Source organism: Melitaea cinxia, chromosome 27 (genome assembly GCF_905220565.1).
Source record: "Melitaea cinxia chromosome 27, ilMelCinx1.1, whole genome shotgun sequence".
NCBI classification, from domain to species: Eukaryota; Metazoa; Arthropoda; class Insecta; order Lepidoptera; family Nymphalidae; genus Melitaea; species Melitaea cinxia.
Window position 1 is genome coordinate 11,102,152 of NC_059420.1, and position 18,748 is coordinate 11,120,899.

The 18,748-nt window shown below is 38.1% G+C and overlaps 2 protein-coding genes and 1 long non-coding RNA gene across 3 annotated transcripts; 1 reads left to right on the forward strand and 2 right to left on the reverse strand.

The window, feature by feature from the left end:
• Positions 1–819: 819 nt before the first annotated feature.
• On the reverse strand, positions 820–3,673 carry LOC123667022 (peptidyl-prolyl cis-trans isomerase-like). The gene is made up of 4 exons (XM_045601030.1): positions 3,537–3,673; positions 2,890–3,017; positions 1,788–1,894; positions 820–990 (listed from the first exon to the last, which is right to left on the reverse strand). The coding sequence occupies exons 1-4, from the start codon at positions 3,671–3,673 to the stop codon at positions 820–822; spliced, it is 543 nt and encodes a 180-aa protein (XP_045456986.1).
• An 8,448-nt stretch (positions 3,674–12,121) lies between these two features.
• LOC123667196 (ubiquitin-associated domain-containing protein 1) lies at positions 12,122–13,336 on the forward strand. The gene has a single exon (XM_045601159.1). The coding sequence runs from the start codon at positions 12,122–12,124 to the stop codon at positions 13,259–13,261; it is 1,140 nt and encodes a 379-aa protein (XP_045457115.1). The 3' UTR covers positions 13,262–13,336.
• Positions 13,337–16,843: 3,507 nt separating this feature from the next.
• LOC123667092 lies at positions 16,844–18,706 on the reverse strand. The gene is made up of 2 exons (XR_006745385.1): positions 18,646–18,706; positions 16,844–17,707 (listed from the first exon to the last, which is right to left on the reverse strand). It is a non-coding gene; the product is annotated as an uncharacterized LOC123667092 (long non-coding RNA).
• Between the last annotated feature and the right edge of the window lie 42 nt (positions 18,707–18,748).

Sequence of the window (18,748 nt, forward strand, 5' to 3'; positions counted from 1 at the left end):
ATAGGCTGGATGAGGATTGCGGAAAACCGGGATGTCTGGCACGAACTTGGCGAGGCCTATGCCCAGCAGTGGACTGCCATAGGCTGAAGTGATGATGATGTTTTTTTTTTTTTTTTTTATATAGAAGAGGGGCCAACGGACAGTTGGCTCACCTGATGGTAAGTGAAAACAACATCCACAGACACCCGCTACATCAAAGGATTAGCAGGCGCGTTGCCGGCCTTTCAAAAAGGAATATGCTCTTCTTTTGAAGGTCCCTAGATCGTATTTGTTCGGAAATACCGTAAGTGGTAGCTAGTTCCAAAGAGAGGTCGTGCGTGGCAGAAAATGGCGCAAAAATCGAGCTGTCGTCGACTTCCAGACATCGAGGTGATGTGGATGAAATTTTGAATTTTGACGCGATGTCCGGTGGTGGAATTCTGCTGTAGGTATTAGTCCGAACAATTCCTCAGAACACTCCCCGTGGTAAATACGGTAGAAGATGCAGAGTGACCCGACATCTCTACGCAGCGCCAAAGAATCGAGCCGATCGGAGAGAATCTTGTCGCCAACGATTCGAGCCGCTCGGCGTTGAACACGGTCAAATGGAAGGAGCTGGTACTGGGGCGCCCCAGCCCATAGGAGAGAGCAGTATTCCATGTGGGGCCGGATCGAATGAAAATCGGTCGGAAATGAAACGTAATTTTAATTATTTTTTGTTTATTTTATTTAAATATAACCAATAACTATAACCTTACATTATTTTACAACAGTAACAAAACGAACATAATTAAAATCAAAAACAAGATTAATATACAAAAAGGCAATTTCATTACAATATTAATACATGACTTTTCTCATTGATGTAGTGTTTAGTACAGTATTACGAGAGCCTCGAATACATTTGCTGCCCACCTTCCTTCTCGTGGCGACAATTTCGATGATAGGATAAGAACTGAGCGGTGAGCCGAGTTTTCTGATTACTTCATATGTAGAAGAGGGGCGTATGATCTGTAATAAATATTTCATTTAAAGAGTTACTAATGTTTAACCGACTTCAAAAAAGGAGGAGGTTACTCAATTCAACCGTATATATCTATATATATTTTTTATGTATGTTCGGGGATAACTTCGTCGTTTATGAACCGATTTTGATAATTCTTTTTTTGTTGAAAAGGAGATATCTCATGTGTGGTACCATGATAAGGAAACCAGGCTTTGATGATGGAATCCCAGAGACATCGAGGAAAACCCTCGAAAACCGTAATGACGACTAGTGTGTTTGTAAATTTTTTTCCTCTACTTACATTGTATTACTCTCGTCGATGTAATTGAAGACGGTTTTTTTTTGTTTGCGAGCAAACACAATTATATATTAACGTGCACGCTGTTCACCTGCTTATGGATAGGTTGGGTTATGTGAACCCTTAGAGATTTTGGCCCTCCAATGGTTCTAAGTTGATTCAAATGAAATTTAGGTAGGATACCTGTGGTTCGATTTCATGAATCGAAATAAATTAGCATTTTTTTTTTTCACTTTTTATTTGTATTTGGCAGCCTATAATGATTATAATTACAATTTTATGTTTGTAATATGTAAAATTATGCATGATATTTGCTTCAAAGTACCAGATATTTGAGATTGGGGTTAACATGAATGAGTGAGCGATGAGCGATGAGTCCAATGAAAATCCTCCATTTCTGTTTCTATTCAAATTAAAGAGAAACAGTGGTAAAAAAGCGTTTGTACACAGAACTTATTGAAAAATAGTACGGTTTTGTTTACGGTTTTTTTTTGTTTTGCTTACCCTGCCGAATACAACGTTCTTTAAATCAAATTGAGGCAAGGGCTTAAAGGTTATATTGAACACCCCACACACGCATCCCTCTGAAGAGACTTGCATTGACAGCAGACCTAAAAGTTAAAAAAAATATTACGAAATAAATCCAATAGAAAGTACCTATTAAAATGCCATTGCTGTACAAAAGCCTTTTTTCTTATATAGATAGAAGGGATAGAGCATAATCTGTTACGCTGCCCTACTGTTTGTAAAAGAATAATTTCCCTACCTATAATAATTACCTACCCTGCTGAGGTTCCCGATAGATCTATCTGGAATCCAGATAAAAACAGATAAAAATTGCATGAAAATTTTGGGATCCCTGTTTACTTACACAATAGTTTACAATAAGTAGTAATAATCATCATTACTTAAAAGGTCATGTTTTCACCATCATTATTCGGAATTAGGGCTAATTATTCTAATTTTCCTGAAACAACAAAAAATGCAACGAAGCAACTCGAAAATATAAAGTAGTCATTTTACATACTCGTGTTTAGGTACGTTTTAATTTGTTGTGTTAATTCGCACTGATTGAATTATTGGTCGTAAAGTTGCGATGTGTTTTACAAATAAACCAACAAATACAATCAAAATTCACAAATAAATAGATTATGGCAATCTCAATACTAGAAAGGGCTTTTCAAAAGCTTCGACTGAAAAAAATTATTACCGCTTTATCGCGGTATTTATAGTAAAACAAGCGATCCGCCCCGGCTTCGCACGGGTGCAATGCTAATACTAAATATAAAATATAAAATAAATATTTGCAATGCAAGCGCAAAAAAATGTTTATTTACGACATCACATTAGAAACCTCTAAAACTATTGTGTTCCTCTACTATATTATGAATGTATTATACATATAAACCTTCTTCTGGAATCACTCTATTTACTAAAGAAAACCGCATCAAAATCAGTTGCGTAGTTTACAGATCTAAGCATACAGACAGCGGGAAGCGACTTTGTTGTATACTAAGTAATGATGCTGCAAATGTTAGGTCGTGTAAGGGAGAGGCAGTGGTCAACAATTTAACCCTAATTAAACTATAACATTATTTGTACGCGCCTGGCATGGAATGGGAAAAATGATAATTTTCAGCGGGAATGGGCCGAATTCGACCACGCTGCGCGTAGCACCCGAAGCCGTTGTCGTATATCACGTCGCCGCCGCTCCAGTAAAGGTTCGGTACCTTCCTACAGAAAACATACACAAAATAAAACGTAATCTACAAAGTATTATGTCAAGATTATGAAAATAAAAGTGGGTATAGCCTTATTAAAAATGCTTCAATAATTCATCGCCATTATGATCAGAGGTGAATTTACCTATAGTGCAGGGTACACCGGCGCTAAAAGGGCTAGAGCCACCTCTGATTATGAAATCTCGGAACGGACACCATGGACCCAGTGAGATTTTTAGATCTTTACCTCAAAGTCTAAGTCAAATTTTCGATCCCAAACGACCCTCGCTAGTTTTGTGACAAAACAAAATAATGTACAATGTTCAATTTTTTTTTTTGACGCGTTTTTTTTTTTTAATGTTATATACGCTTTACTAATAAAACGAATACTATTTTCTATTTTTCTAAATTTTCTATTTTAAGTAATAAAGATGGCTTTGAGGTGATGGGAACAGCTTTGTTTTGAAATTGTCGAGGTTTTATTTGTATTATCGAGATTTGAATTACCGAGGTTCTATTCTATAACAAATACCTGAAGAACTGTGTGCCAACGTATCCATGTCCCAAGCCGTCTCCGTCTAGCAGTTCCAGGAACAGCCGACAGGTGGCAGGACACACGTCCGTGAACAGTTCCACCGCGACCATCCCGATAATTGCTGCGTTCTTCATTCGTAACGTTATATATGCGCTATGAGGATTACGAATTTAATATTTAACACCTTAATGATTCATGTTAATAAAAATAATTCACAAATTAATTTTTAATAAAAGCTATTTTTTGGACGTATAAATGACGATACAAAAGAGTGACTTAAAAGTAACCTTCAAGTGGGTTACTTTAAATAATATTTTTCAATTTTAATTTTGATTTTCACAAGTATATACTTTATTGAACACACTCATAAAAGGATAACGTGAATCATGTAGATAGTTGGAATTAATGTAACGAATAATTTCAAGGCCCATGCCTTTAAATTAAATTCAAAATTCTCACGAATTAGGCAAATAACTTAGCGTATAAATAAAGTACTCGAATATTGGTTCTAAGAAATGTAACATTTTGAGGAAGAACTCTCTTTTTAGTGTTTTAGATCTAGGATTGATCTGTGCAATTAATGTGTAGATCTGTTAAATATTAATACCAAAACTACTGGTGCCATTTAGCTGTGTTGTTAACACAGCTAAAAATTAAAAGATCATTAAATTTGGTCAAAACAACACAATAAGAAATATTTACCCAAATATACCCGGGAAATTTTTATCAGAAAGTTGTAACTTCCTGATTAGTTTTAAGTATCATGTTACAAAAAATTGATGAAGAAAAACATTTGGAGAAAACCTGAATATCTTGGAAGATATTCCAAGATACGTTTGTAGTTCTGCAGTGGATTATTAGTCCATGTGACAGTGGATTAGAGTCTAATGTTTTTAAATCCTTAAAAAGTCAAAACCTTTAATCAACAGCGGAATATTCCTAGTATTACAATACTCAATATTGAATCAGTTTTTCAGTACAAAATTAAGGTAACCGAGGTCGTTGCACTCCATCGGGTGGTTCAAATGCTGAGTCTTCAAACGTCTCACGGGGATGAACCGGAAAGAGGATGAAAGGATTCTTTGCGGTGTGTATAATAGCGTGCTTGTTTCGCGACCATTCTTTTCGCAGAACTGACGTTGGAACCACGCGAGGACGCTGAGGATTTCAGTTTTAATGGTATAATCAAAACAGTTCTGATTTCGTTGTTACGAAAATTCTGATAATACTGACGGTCACGTTATCACATTGTAAATTATAATAATTGTATTTTGACAAGATTGTTATATTTCTAATTCTACATTAATCATTATTTTCTTCATTTGTCATACCTGTGTTTTTACTTTTTTTTTGATTGACTTAGTTACTTGTTTCTCGGAGCTTGCATAATTATTGATTAATATCGTCTAAGTAATACTTAATACTAACAGTTTTCGTGATAAGTTTATAAATCTCCTTGTTTTCTCTGTTATTTTTTTCATATTTGTGCACTCTGTTATTGTAGTACTGTTTCCTTTGAGACGCCATTACTGTCCAACGGGTGTCTACTTTTCCCTGAAAAACCACTCTACTATACGTAGTAATATCTATTCCAGTTACGCGTTAAACGTGTATTTTTTTTTTACATATATTTAGGGTGACTAAGAAGCGCACCGTAAGTCTGTTGAATTGGTTATCATAGTCTATAGAAGCCTTCAAAACCAGAAGCATAGCAAGCGTTAGTTACCCTCGACCTTCCTCGGGAGCTCTAGATATCTTACCACAGCAACACAACACTTCTATAGAGTAGGACAACTTGTTTGTGTGCTACATTACAACCAAGTCTCTACAGCCTATCGCATTCCACTGCTGGACATAGGTCTCTTCAAGTTCACACCAGACATCCTGGTCTTCCGCAATCCTCACCCAGCCTACACCGGAAATCTTGCGTAGATGGTCGATACAGTCTTTGTCACCCAAACTTCGTATTTTCAGCTATGACATAAAACTACAGAATTTTTCTGATATTACTTACTCCACTTAAATAGGCTTTGGTGATAGCGAATAATATCCTCATGTTATCTGTATAAATGTCATTTACTCGACGTTTCCATTTCGGCAGTGATCGGTACATTTGCCGCTCATTGAAGTAAGGGGATGAAGAATCGACGATGGCACGTACACGCGGGCACTAAATTAAAGAACCAAAGTAACTTTAAATTCTAAATTGATATTCTCAGAGGAAAATGTTTCTAATTTTATCTTTACGATAAGCTAACAAAAAATTTCGAATTTAACTTTTATGGTGTCCAAAATTAAGTACAAATTTGTTACTAAATTACTCCTAAAAAATTAAGCGAAAAATCCGGAGAAAGCTATGATCGAAAATTAGTTTTTAAGCTGACTTCCGAGCAATCTTTTACGTGCAGCTCTTGCATATTATTATTCCTGCTCAAAATATGGGGCAGCTCGACTGGGGTCGATCTTAGATCACAACTAAATAACACTGCTTAAAAGCAGTGTTGTGTTCTTGTTGGTGAGTAAGGTGACCAGAGCTCCTGGAGGAATCGGGAATAAGGTCGGCAACGCGCTTGCAATGCTTCTGGTGTTGCAGATGTCTATAAGCTACGGTAATTACTTACCATCAAGTAAGCCGTACGCTTGTATGCCGACCTACATATATAAATAGTATTAGAGGCTCAAAAAAGAACCTTTTAAGATATTTGCGTGAATGTTTTACCTTGTTTACTTTTTTCTTTAGTTTCTTTTTTCGTAATAAAGTGTGTTCTGTCTCCGGCGGCGGGGACGTGTATTTCTTTGCCATATGATCCTTTGAACGGACTTTCCTTAATATAGCGCCCAATAACGTCATTACAAATACAAAAATAAATATAAATTGACAAAAATTTTATTAATTAATATTTCGAACTGTAAATTTGGTGTTTTTATATGAATGTATAAAATCTAGATGGCTTGTGACATTATCTGACCAGCCCGTTGGCGCAGTTTGTAGTGACCCTGCTTACTGCTCCGAGGGTTGTGGGTTCGATTCCCACCCCGAGTCTGGGTGTAATATAAATATATATATTATTTATAAGTATGTTTATCGAAAAAAAAAATATGTTGCTATATACCAAGCATTAAGTTTCTTTAGGAACAGACGACCGTGTGTGTATTGTGTAGATATTTATTGGAACGAAGTTCCTTACGGCAGGCTTGACATTTGGCTGGACGACCGAACTAAAAAAAATGTGATACTAAAACCGTAAGAAAAGTGTATAACGAAAGTGACGTAATATCAGTCACACGAAACGTAAACTTTTTTTAAATTAATTATGTAATTTTATACTGTCGACAAAAATAAATAAAGACACGTTTATTTATTTTACTTAATAGTTTGAATTATTATTATTATTATTATTTTGTTTGATTTATTTTATTTTACGGTATTTGTTATTTTCTAAAATACTAAATTTCCTAAATACTTTTATGTATTTAGCTAAAAACCAATCGACAAAATTTAAAAAAAAATCAAAAACTAGAAAATGTATATAAAATTCAATTTTTTTTTTTGTGTTGCTTATATACTATCCAAAGGAACTTCGTTCCTACCTGGTGTCCCATGACACCACATAATTTTTATTTATGTTATGAAAAAGCAGTAGTTACATCCGTTCTGATGTTTGTACATGTTCGTATAGTAGTAGTAGTGTGAGTAGCAGTAGTGCGTGTAATAACTATTTAGTAATGTGTAAAGTAGCGCTGAAACACCGACGGTCACGGGTCCGGTTACCACTCAGGTCAGATTCAATTAATTAAATTTACACAAACATTTCTTTCTAGCTTAGCTGTGGATCTCCACATCGTGTCACAGAGATAAATTAAGACTTGGTACAACATGTACCTTACCTTACTATGTACCAACATGTACTTGTGTACAATCCGCTCTTTTACTTTAGAAAACACTTTGTTTTCGTTGAACTACTTTACTACTTCACTTTTTAACCGACTTCCAAAAAAGGAGGAGGTTCTCAATTCGACTGTATTTTTTTTTTTATGTATGTTAAATCAGAACTTTTGACCGGGTAGATCGATTTCGACAAATTTTGTTTTAATCGAAAGGTGATGTATGCCAATTGGTGCCATTTAAATTTATTTGAGATCTAACAACTACTTTTCGAGTTATATCTAATAATGCGTTTTTACTTGACGCTTTTTTCGTCGACCTATGTTGTATTATACCGCACAACTTTCTACTGGATATACCGATTTTGATAATTCTTTTTTTGTTGGAAAGGGGATATCCCTAGTTTAGTACCGTGATAAGGAAACCAGGATCTGATGATGGGATCCTAGAGAAATCAAGGGAAACTCTCGAAAATCCGTAATAACTTTTTACTGGGTGTACGGATTTTGATAATTTTTAATTTAATCGAAAGCTGATGTTTATCATGTGGTCACATATAAATTTTATCGAGATCTGATAACTACTTTTTGAGTAATCTTTAACAACGCGTAGTTACTTGACTATTTTTTCGTCGATCTACGTTGTATTACTCGTCGATGTAATTGAAGTCGGTTTTTTTTTCGTTTGCGAGCAAACAATTATTCACAATTAAATAACCAGACATTGAATGAACTATTATGTATATTTCCAAGTGCATAAATACGTTTTTTTTTTTTCGAAATGACTGTTGCTGTTGGCCTTACTGGCCTTTACAGCGTCACCGGTGAGAGGGGCCGGGTACTGTAGACACCGGCCGCGAAGGAAGATGTGGAGGGCACGGGGGTGACGTTCTCCCTAAGGGTGTCTCCTAGCGAGATCGCACCTCGGCTTAGAACGTCGTCGGAATAGAAGAGGCGCTATGCGGAGCGCTGCGGCGAGTTGTGGACAGTCGATGCGCCTAAGCGTATCCGAGCCGTTCTAACGCGGGGGATCTCGTCTTCTGCGTGTGTGTCCTGTGAGTGGGTGTGTAACCTAAGAGAGGGGCGTTGGCTGCGGTTATCCTATCATCGGGATCTTTCAAGACGTGTTTAGGACGTCTAAGTCTTGTCTGTACGTTTCCTCTACCTGCGTAGGAGCTAGCCTCTGCTACAAGAGGGTTAGGGTGTCGGATTGCTCTCTCAAAATACCTTGAAGAAAGTTTTTTGAGATGCTTGGCGATTGAATCGATCCCAAAGTCCTAATGGAGGTAAGTGTTACGTACGTACCACGGTGAGGCCGTGGCCGTGCGTAAGAAGCGGTTCTGCAATGCTTGCAGCCGTTGGATGTAGGTGGGGTGACAGTGGGCGAAGGCTGGACTCGCGTAGGTCACGATAGGACGAACGCAGAGTTTGTACAATGTCGTCTTATTTCTAAGAGACATTTTACTCTTTCCGCATAGCATCATATACAACCTACCGAGTACGAAGGCGGCTCGGTTACGGACGCGATTGACATGGGACTTGAAATTGAGCTTCCTGTCCAGAGTGACTTCGAGGTATTTGGCTTCTTTTTGCCATGGGATCGGTGTCCCGAAGAGTTTAACTGTCTCCAGTTGCCCTTGTCTCCAAAATATGTATTTTGGGTTTCGGGTGAAGTGCATCGCTGAGCTTTTCTCGACGTTGACCTCGATTCTCCACTTCCTGAACCACTCGCCTAGTGCGGTGGTCGCAGTTTGGACGCGTCTGGACATCGTGACTACGGAGACGGAGGTCGTAAATATTGCAGTGTCATCTGCGAAGAGAGCCTGCTTGGTTGCTGAGCTTTGGATGGGTATGGGGATATCGTTCGTGTATAGAGAATACAGGAACGAAGAAAGTAGGGATCCCTGTGGGACGCCAGCGCGTATCGGCCGAGGCGACGATAACGTGCCTTCGACTCGATAGCGGAAAGTGCGATTCGACAAGTAGTCCCGTATGATGAGCACGAGTCTGTCTGGTATTTTTAGTTTGTACAGCTTGTAGATTAAGCCGTTATGCCAGACTTTGTCGAAAGCTTTCGCTATGTCGAAGAAGAGAGCGCCCGTTGAGTGGGCTTTCGATTTAGCGAAACCGGACAGGATATGTTCGGTGATGCGGTGCACTTGGTAGACTGGTGAGTGTCCGGCTCGGAATCCGAACTGCTCGTCAATGAGCGGAGGTTCCATGATCTCCATGGCTTTCTTTAATCTAATTAGGATAATTTTCTCGTACACTTTGCCGAGTGTATTGAGAAGACTTATAGGGCGGTAGCTAGTAGGGAGGTTTCTGGGTTTACCAGGTTTGTGAATACCTATTACTATTGCTTCTTTCCACTGGTCGGGAAAGGAGCAGCCAGACAGGAGGGAGTTAAAAATCATGACTAAGAGGGCGAGTAACTGCCTTGGAAGACGCTTAATGTTCTTGTTCGAAATTGTATCGGGTCCCGGAGACTTTTTCGCGTAAAGACCTTTGAGGATCGATTCAACCTCCACGACGGTAGTCGGAGGGAGTGGTTCGTCAGTAGGCGGTGAAGCCGCCTTGGGTTCTACTTCAAAGTCCACCTTTAAGAGGTGACTTTGATCGACCGGCTCAGTGCTTGGCGAGCATTGGCTCTCCAGGCTACTAGCAAGACAATCGGCCTTATCCAGATCGTCGAGGGCTGGAGGGAGATTCGGGCGTAGCAATGGGGGTATCGTGGTGACAGTGTCGCTTCGGAGATTTCGCGCTAGCGACCAGTAAGTGGTGGTAGCGACCAGTAAGGCGTGAGCTCTCCGAGACGTCTACTGTGGTGGTCGTCCCTGAGTTCGGCGAAGCGTGCTTTCACCTCCCTCTGTAGGGCACGGAGTTTCCTCCGATTGTCGTCAGTCGGGTAAGTGTCATGGGCTCTAGTCTGCGCGTTCTTGCGCCTGATCAGGTCTTTCAACTCCTCCGAGAGTTTCCATCGCTCTCCAGGGCGATTGGGAATTTCCCTTGAGCAGTGATCGATCTTTTCTTTAATAAAAGAGGTGAGATTTAACGCGGCTGCTTTCGCGACATCTACGGAGTCAATTGTGTCGGGTATTTTATTTAAATTCTCGTTAGAATCAGTATTATTTACTTCGATGTCGAGTTTTTTAAAATCTATTATGATTTTAGTGGGTTGGAGGAGATTCGGGTCTGGTCCTAGCTGGATTAGTATAGGGCGATGGTCAAAGTCTAACTCGGATAACGTCTCTATGGTTCGTAACTGTAAGATCACTCCCCTCAAGATCGCTATATCAAGTATGTCAGGTGCGTCACCGTTCCTATCGGGGTAGCGGGTACCCACCCGTCATAGGGGCGATCACTTCGAAGTCGAAGGTCGGTAGTGACGTCAGTCTGTCTAGTTCCCTACCTTTGGTATTTGTTCTACGAGAATTCCAGCGGGGGTGTTTACAGTTTAAGTCGCCGGCCAGAATGACCGCAACGTCCAACGAGAGTAGTGATCTTATGTCACTTTCTAGTAGGGATTTGCTCGGAGAGGAGTACGCTGAGATTGTTGTTATGGGCTGATGGCCCGTCAAACTGACTCGACACATTGATACCTCGATGTTGAGAAGCGTGGGTGGGTCGAGCGGAATGCAATGCAAGGAAGACTTATAGTAAATGATAGTGCCTCCGCGGGCGGAGTCCCTATCATTTCTAACAAGCCGATAATTAGCTATCCTAGGACTTCTAATTGACGGCTTGAGGAAGGTTTTATTAACTAACATGACGTCGACGGGGTGGTCCCTCAAAAATTGACATACTAAGTCAATTTGCCGGATAAGGCCGTTTGCGTTGAAAGTAACAACGCTGAGCGATCGCGGTTTGTTCCTAGCGTTTGTAGCCATTAAAAACTACCAAGGGATTGCTCTATGAGAGCCGCCATGCTGTCAAGATTTGCCCTAACGCTGTCTAGATAAGCCTTTATGTTAAGCAATTGGCTTTTGGTGACTGCTTCCGGCTTTAATGCCAGAGAAGTGGTAGGGATAGGGATGCCGTTGGACAACGATCTAGCCCAGGCTCCTAAGGGGTTACTGACCTAAGGGGTCTTTTCTATGGGTGCGGTGGCGTTCTTTTCCGCCCACGGGACATACATGAATGTAACACATTTAACTTAAGTTTTAGAAAAATCCAAACATTAGCGCGATTAAAAATACAAGTACCGCCATCTATTAGTGACCAATTACATTAACATATTATACAACTTGTTGAATCAATAAATTAACATATTAAAACAAATAGTCATAGAAAAAGTAAAAATAAATAAATAAAAGAAGTTACACATATTAAACTTTACTTTTTGAAAATTCTTTTAGCTCTTTAAAAACAAACTAAAGAACTAATTTAGAGTTCTGCTGCTACTTGTCTAAGTTCCCAAGTTGGTAAGTCGACCTTCACTTATCTGCTTACCTGGTAAAATTGTATTTTATTAAATGAATAATTTATTTCTGAACATTTCCGAAATTTACTTAAACTTTTTGTCATAATGACAACATTATATTATTTATAAAAATAAAGCAATGTCAAATAAGATCGACAATGGCGTGAAATAATGTTAAAACTAATTTTGTGGCTCATATTCTTTTTTACAAGCATATTTCTTTTCCTCATTCTAATCACAACTAACATAATCAACATAAATAATATCGATTTTCAAAATGTTAGTCTCGGACTCAGTTATAGCTGGTAACAATGTATTCGTAAAAGTTATCAGCCCAGAAGGCCAAATGTTCACCACTTACTTCTCAGAAGATACACTTATTGAAGAAGTTAAAAATCGTGCCATAGATCATTTTTATCCCACCGGTGAAAATGGACCAGCTCGGTATAAAATCGTGCGAGTTTTCGACACGACAACTTTACATGATTTTTTGACACTTGGGCAGGAACAAATAGCTATGTATGAAGAGTTACTTTTGATAGAAAGACGCGTTCCTGAGGCTGGGGCCCTTTGGGACTTGGGAGCAGTCAGGGCTCCGCAACAAGGTGCTATTGCAGCCGCGACTGCTTCTCTTCCTACTCCGAATAATACCATTAGACAACCAAATTTACAGTCATTACTTTCAACTAACGAATTGTCGTATGAATTAAGGAAAATTTTAATATCACTCATAGAAGCCGGAGCAAGGTTAGCTGCAGCTGGAAGAAACTACGAATTGACATTAACTCAACTATCAGCGGCATTGGATGAGCCCCGGCGAACTCAACAAATTGCAGTTCAAGTTATAACCCCAGAAGAAATCGCAGCTAGACTAAATGTTCCTGATTCTGAAGGTACATCATCGGCGCCATTAACTGGTGACGAACCTTACAAGCGAGCTGAATATTTAAGACGATTCTTAGAGAAGTTTCGCGTATGGAGAGCTAGGATAATGGACCCACCAAACCCTGAATCTATTGCTGCGCTAAAAGAACTTGGATTTTCGTATGAAGATGCTGATTTAGCTCTTCGATCAACCGGATGTAATGTTCCAGCAGCCGCATCTTGGTTGATCGGAGAAAGAGGTTCAAGTGTCTTTGAACTAATCAACGGCTTGCCCGATGGCGCCATCCTTCAGACTTTACTGAAACAGCCTCAAATTCAGCGTGGGTTGTTGAATACGAGAATGCTAATTGCTTTCATCGCAATGGTCAGTCAAACTGGTAACGCAGCGTTGTGGCTAAACTCGCCTCACGGTAGTCCACTGCTCTCACAAATATCAAGAACTTATCATTCAGAGAAATATTGTCTCGCTGTCAACCAATTTTCCAAAATACAAGACTCATCTAAACCTTCAACTTCGAAGCAAAAGAAGTAAATATCAACTTTACCGTTTTTATTTAATATTTTAACATTGTTACTATTTGTATATTTTATTAAATCAAAGTCAAAATTTGAATTTATTTTATCACTTGTATTTAAATCTAATATACAATTTATTAATTATATGATTTATAAAAAATCTTGGTCCTCAACCTATCATGCTTTTTTTATTCTCTTCTATACTCGGATCGTTAGGTAGGGATTTAGGTTTAGGTTTTTCTGTTTAGATGGTAAAAAATCATCACATCTGTAGTGTTTAAATTGTGATAATCATTGCTTATTTTTTTAAATTTTCAAACAACTTACATCACACATAACAAGTATAATTGAGTTTGCTTGCAAACAAAAAAAAACCATTTCAATTACATCACCAAGTAATGCAACGTAAGTAGACAAAAAAAATAACAAACGCACAACTAGTCTAATATATAAAATACTCGTGTCGCGGTGTTTGTAGTGAAACTCCTCCGAAACGGCTTGGCCGATTCTCATGAAATTTTGTGTAGATATTTGGTAGGTCTGAGAATCGAACAACATCTATTTTTATCCCCCTAAATATTAAGGGTATTCAACCCAATTTCTTTTTTAATTTTTAGATAAATTATTTATTTTTTATTTTATTATGATTTAGCGTTGAAAAATACATTCAACCCTAAATTTTCACCCTTCTACCACCAACCCCTATTTTAAAATAGCGTTTAGCGGCAAGACAACGTTTGCCGAGTCAGCTAGTGTAAGTATGATAATTGTGTTTGCAGGCAAACGAAAAAAAAAACCGACTTCAATTATATCGACAAGTAATAAATACAACGTAGGTGGACGAAAAATTATCAAAGTAAATACGCATTATCAAGATTACTCCCAAAAGTATAAATTCTGATTAAAAATACCAACTTAAGTACGAACATACAATTTCGAAAAAAAATTCGTGCCCAAAAAGTGGTCCCCGGCCGGTACCTCCGCAGCCGTTATGACCCAGCATTTTAAATCTGTAATATGTTCGAAAATATTCATTTTAATTATATGCTGTCAAGAGCCATACTGATTTATACTAAACTAGCGACCCGGCCCGGCTTCGCATGGTTGCAAAAACTATCAGTGTTCCTCTACTATTATGCATATACACTCGCGTGCAACTGAATCGACTCAAGCCGTATATTGATATATAAGTTTGATTTTTCGGAAAATGGCTTATCCGATTTTCGTAAAAGTTTTTTTTATTCCAAAGACATATATTTTTTTTCATAAATATAGCCATTTTCAAATAAACAATGAAAAAACTTTTTAAATAAATACGATCAAACATGAGCGTTACAGAAATTACCCGTTGCGGTACCCATGAGTTGCGAGACTAAATCATGTATAAGAGCTCACGTGACCCATATTTCTTATCAATCACTCGTCAAACGTTGACAGGTATACATATCCTTAAGCTCCCAGTATTTTAATTGCGATCTAATAGACAATATCTCAGATGCAGCGGTCCAAGTTGTAGGTTTGTTGCAAACGGGCCATAATCAAAGGCAAGTCGCTCGTAAACTTAACATGAGCCAATCAGCTGTTTCATGAGTATACAGAAGGTTTCAAGAGTACGGTAGCTTCGTTCGGAGACCACAAACCAATAGACACCGGAGCACATCTGAGACGGACGATCGCTTCATTGTCTCAACTTCGTTGAGAAATCGTTATCTCGCAGGCGTTGATGTGCAACAGGAGCTCAGAAGGGTTCGAGGAGTGGCTGTCAGTCAGTGGCCAATTAGAAGACGGCTGAAGAAATCCAATTTAACTCCTAAACGGCCAGCCAGAGGCCCAAAACTGACCGCAGGTCACCGTCAAGCCCGACTTTAATTTGCTCGTGAACACCTCAATTGGACTATTGACTAATGGAGCTCCATCCTGTTCACTGATGAGAGCGGAATGTGTCTCCATGGCAATGACAGAAGAGACCGAGTATACAGGCGTCCAGGGGAACAGTTCTCGCAATGCTATTTCGCTGAAACAGTATCATATGGCGGTGGTTCAGTCACGATGTGGGCTGGAATATCATATGAAGGGAAGACCGAGCTTGTTTTCGTGCCTGGTGGTGGTCGGAGTGGTGGTCTAACAGCTCAAAAGTACGTGGAAAACATTCTCCTCGATCATGTTGTACCTTATGCAGGGTACATAGGAAAAGATTTTCTATTGATGCATGATAATGCTCGGTGCCATACAGCAAGTGTTACTCGCCAGTTTCTTCAAGAGGTGCAAATTGGGACGATGATGTGGCCAGCCCTCAGTCCTGATCTGAATTACATTGAGCATTTATGGGATGAGCTCAAACGGAGGGTGCGAGCTAGAGATACGGCTCCATCAAGCATCGTCGAGCTCAAAACTACGCTAGAGGAAGAATGTAATACGATACCTCAAGATTTTATGAAAAAAGTGATAAAATCAATGAAAAATCGCATGCAAGCCATTATAAAAGCTAGGGGAGGCAATACAAAGTATTGAAAATTTTAATTTACTTTACTTCTATCAAAAATAATTTTTTTATTCATTATGTTGGTGTTTTCATTTTTCTTCATTTTTTATGCATTTCTGTCAAATTAAATTTTATCAATAAATACTCAACCGATTTTTCTCATTAGGATAACATTTTTTAAGAGAAAAGATTAGGCTTTCAAACAAAAAAAAGAACAAGAAAATCGGATAAGCCATTTTTCTAAAAATCGAACTTTTATACCAATATACGGCTTGAGTCGATTCAGTTGCACGCGAGTGTATTATACATATAAACCTTCCTCTGGAATTACTCTATTCACTAAAGATAACCGCATCAAAATTCGTTCCGTAGCTTTAAAGATCTGAGCATACAGACGGCGGGAAGCGGCTTAATTGCAACGAGATAATGATTATTGAAACGGGAAACTGATGAGTGTAACACAATGAGTCATCCTTTTTCGTGAATACCGCCGAGTTCATCGATTTATTAAGACGTTGTAACGTCAAAAATATAGACGGACAGAGGTCGCTAGTATGGAATAAGAGATCATTGTAATTTTATAAGCTTTTTTTATAGAAGTAGGTCGGAAACAAGCGTATGGATGACCTGATGTAACCTGATGGTAAGCGATTACGGTAGCTTATAGATGTCAGCAACACCAGAAGCATTGCAAGCATGTTGCCTATCTATCCCTAAATCATCCCCGGGAGCTCTAGTCACCTCACTCACCACAAGAACACAATCGTTCCTTGAAAACAGTATTATTTAGCTGTGATCTTCTGTGAGGTAGCGGCACTTCCGCAGTAGGGCTGCTCCAGAGTTTGATCAGGATATTCCTACTGAGCCCAACCTAAGTTATGTAGCTGTTTCTGTTTAATTCGTTTAGTAATAATACCTTTATTACATTAAGTCTATGCAGATCTCTTCAGAGGGGTTCCTATATGGAGTGTTAAGAGATCGGAATATTGCAAAGGTTTAAAAATTTAATGTAATTTTTAAACCTTAGCAACGGATTAATTTCGAACACGTACATATTCATTAAAAAACGTAAGTTAAATGTAATGGTTATTGGTTATAATTCAATAAAATTAAAAGAAAATCACACAATATGTTTTAATTTTGTCAAAAACTTAAACATAAACAGTAACATCAAAATCTTATATTGTACTTAAAGACATTAAAAACATTTTTATTTTACATCAAATTGCATTATGGGATATAAAGATATGCGCAAATATTGCACTTCAATATGCAGTAATTTGCGCAGTCAAGCGGTTGCCTTGATTTCCATTAAATTTCAATTACAACTAATAATTTCCTGTTGTTCTACTGAATAATAATTATCATATTATAAGTCATTTTATTGTTATTAATGAATTCAAACAAATATACATTATTTTTACTTATAGCAAGCTTATGCCAATTGTATTAACAATAAATTTGTACAATAATTATAAAACAACGATGTTAAAAATGTTAGATTAGTTTGAGCATCTAAAGCACGTACAACTCAGTCTATGAAACGTTGGTGTCGAAGTTAGTAATAAAAGTTTTATTATGAAATTATTTTAGGAATGTTTTAATACGCTTATGACAAAGTATTGTAAAGAGTATTTTGGTGTTTTTTTAAATCAATTCATACTTAGTGTTGAAAAGAAGAATACTGGAAGATATAACGAATAGAAAATCTGCGGAAATATGTCTAAAATGAAATGTTTGTTAAAGCTTATTATTTTGTATAAAAGGGATTATAATTCCGATTTTATATTTTCGACTTAAAAATATCGTTTTTATTTGAAAGAGATCAAGTTGCGATGCATTGTGGTGGATTTGTAGTGAGTAGTTTATAAACACATCAGTCTAAATTTGATTCCAGTAGTAACTGGGAGGTATCTTCATTTTCATAGTCCAAGCAGATCGTCTTCTCTCGTCTTGTTCTTCAAGTATCTGAATATTTTCCTGCAAGAGAAATAAAGGTTCATTTTTATCACATTATATTACGTAACTTTTATACAAAAACACCAAATTCTAAAAAAATCTTTTCTAATATTCTCTCGCGTTGTCGACCCAATCCTCAATGCCCCCCAGGAGCTCCGGTCATCTTACTCATCAATAGGAACACAGCACTGCTTGAAAACAGTACACAGGATGCTCCGTATTTTGAGTAGGAAATTTCCAGCTGTGCCTTACCTCTGTTAAATTTATGTATTTAAAAGTTTTAATACTGGTCAGTTTTTTTTTTACACCATATTATTATTAGATTTTAAGCTCTCCACTCTATCTATATACCATGTCGTCTGGACTATAATAACAACCAAAATCGGCAACTTCTCGCGTTCCCCGAGACTACGTAGAAAAACCCAACACAAACTATATTTGAATGAGAACAATTGTGTTTGCAGGCAAACGAAGAAAAACCGACTTCAATTATATCGACAAGTAATACAACGTAGGTAGACAAAAAAATGTCAAGTAAATACACATTATCAAAGATTACTCCAAAGGTTGTAATCAGATCTCGATGAAATTTAAATATGACCACATGATAAACATCGGGTTTTAATTAAATTAAAAATCATCATAATTGGTACACCCAGTAAAAAGTTATGCGGATTTTCGAGAGTTTCCCTCGATTTCTCTGGGATCCCATCATCAGATCCTGGTTTCCTTATGATGGTACCAAACTAGGGATATCTCCTTTCCAACAAAAGAAGAATTGTCGAAATCGGTCCATAAACGACGGAGTTATTCCCGAACATACATAAAAAAAAACATATATACGGTCGAATTGAGTAACCTCCTCCGTTTTTTTGAAGTCGGTTAAAAATAGTATAAATAGAGAATTAAACGAGAGATTCGGATCCTTCAGCTAGGGTAGGGCGGGCGGGTATAGTCACCAGATGGCGTCGGGCGCGTGGCCCCAGTCGGCGCGCGCGCGCTCGGCCAGGCGGCGCAGCGGCGCGGCGGGCGGCGCGCCGGCCAGCAGCGCGCGCACGTCCA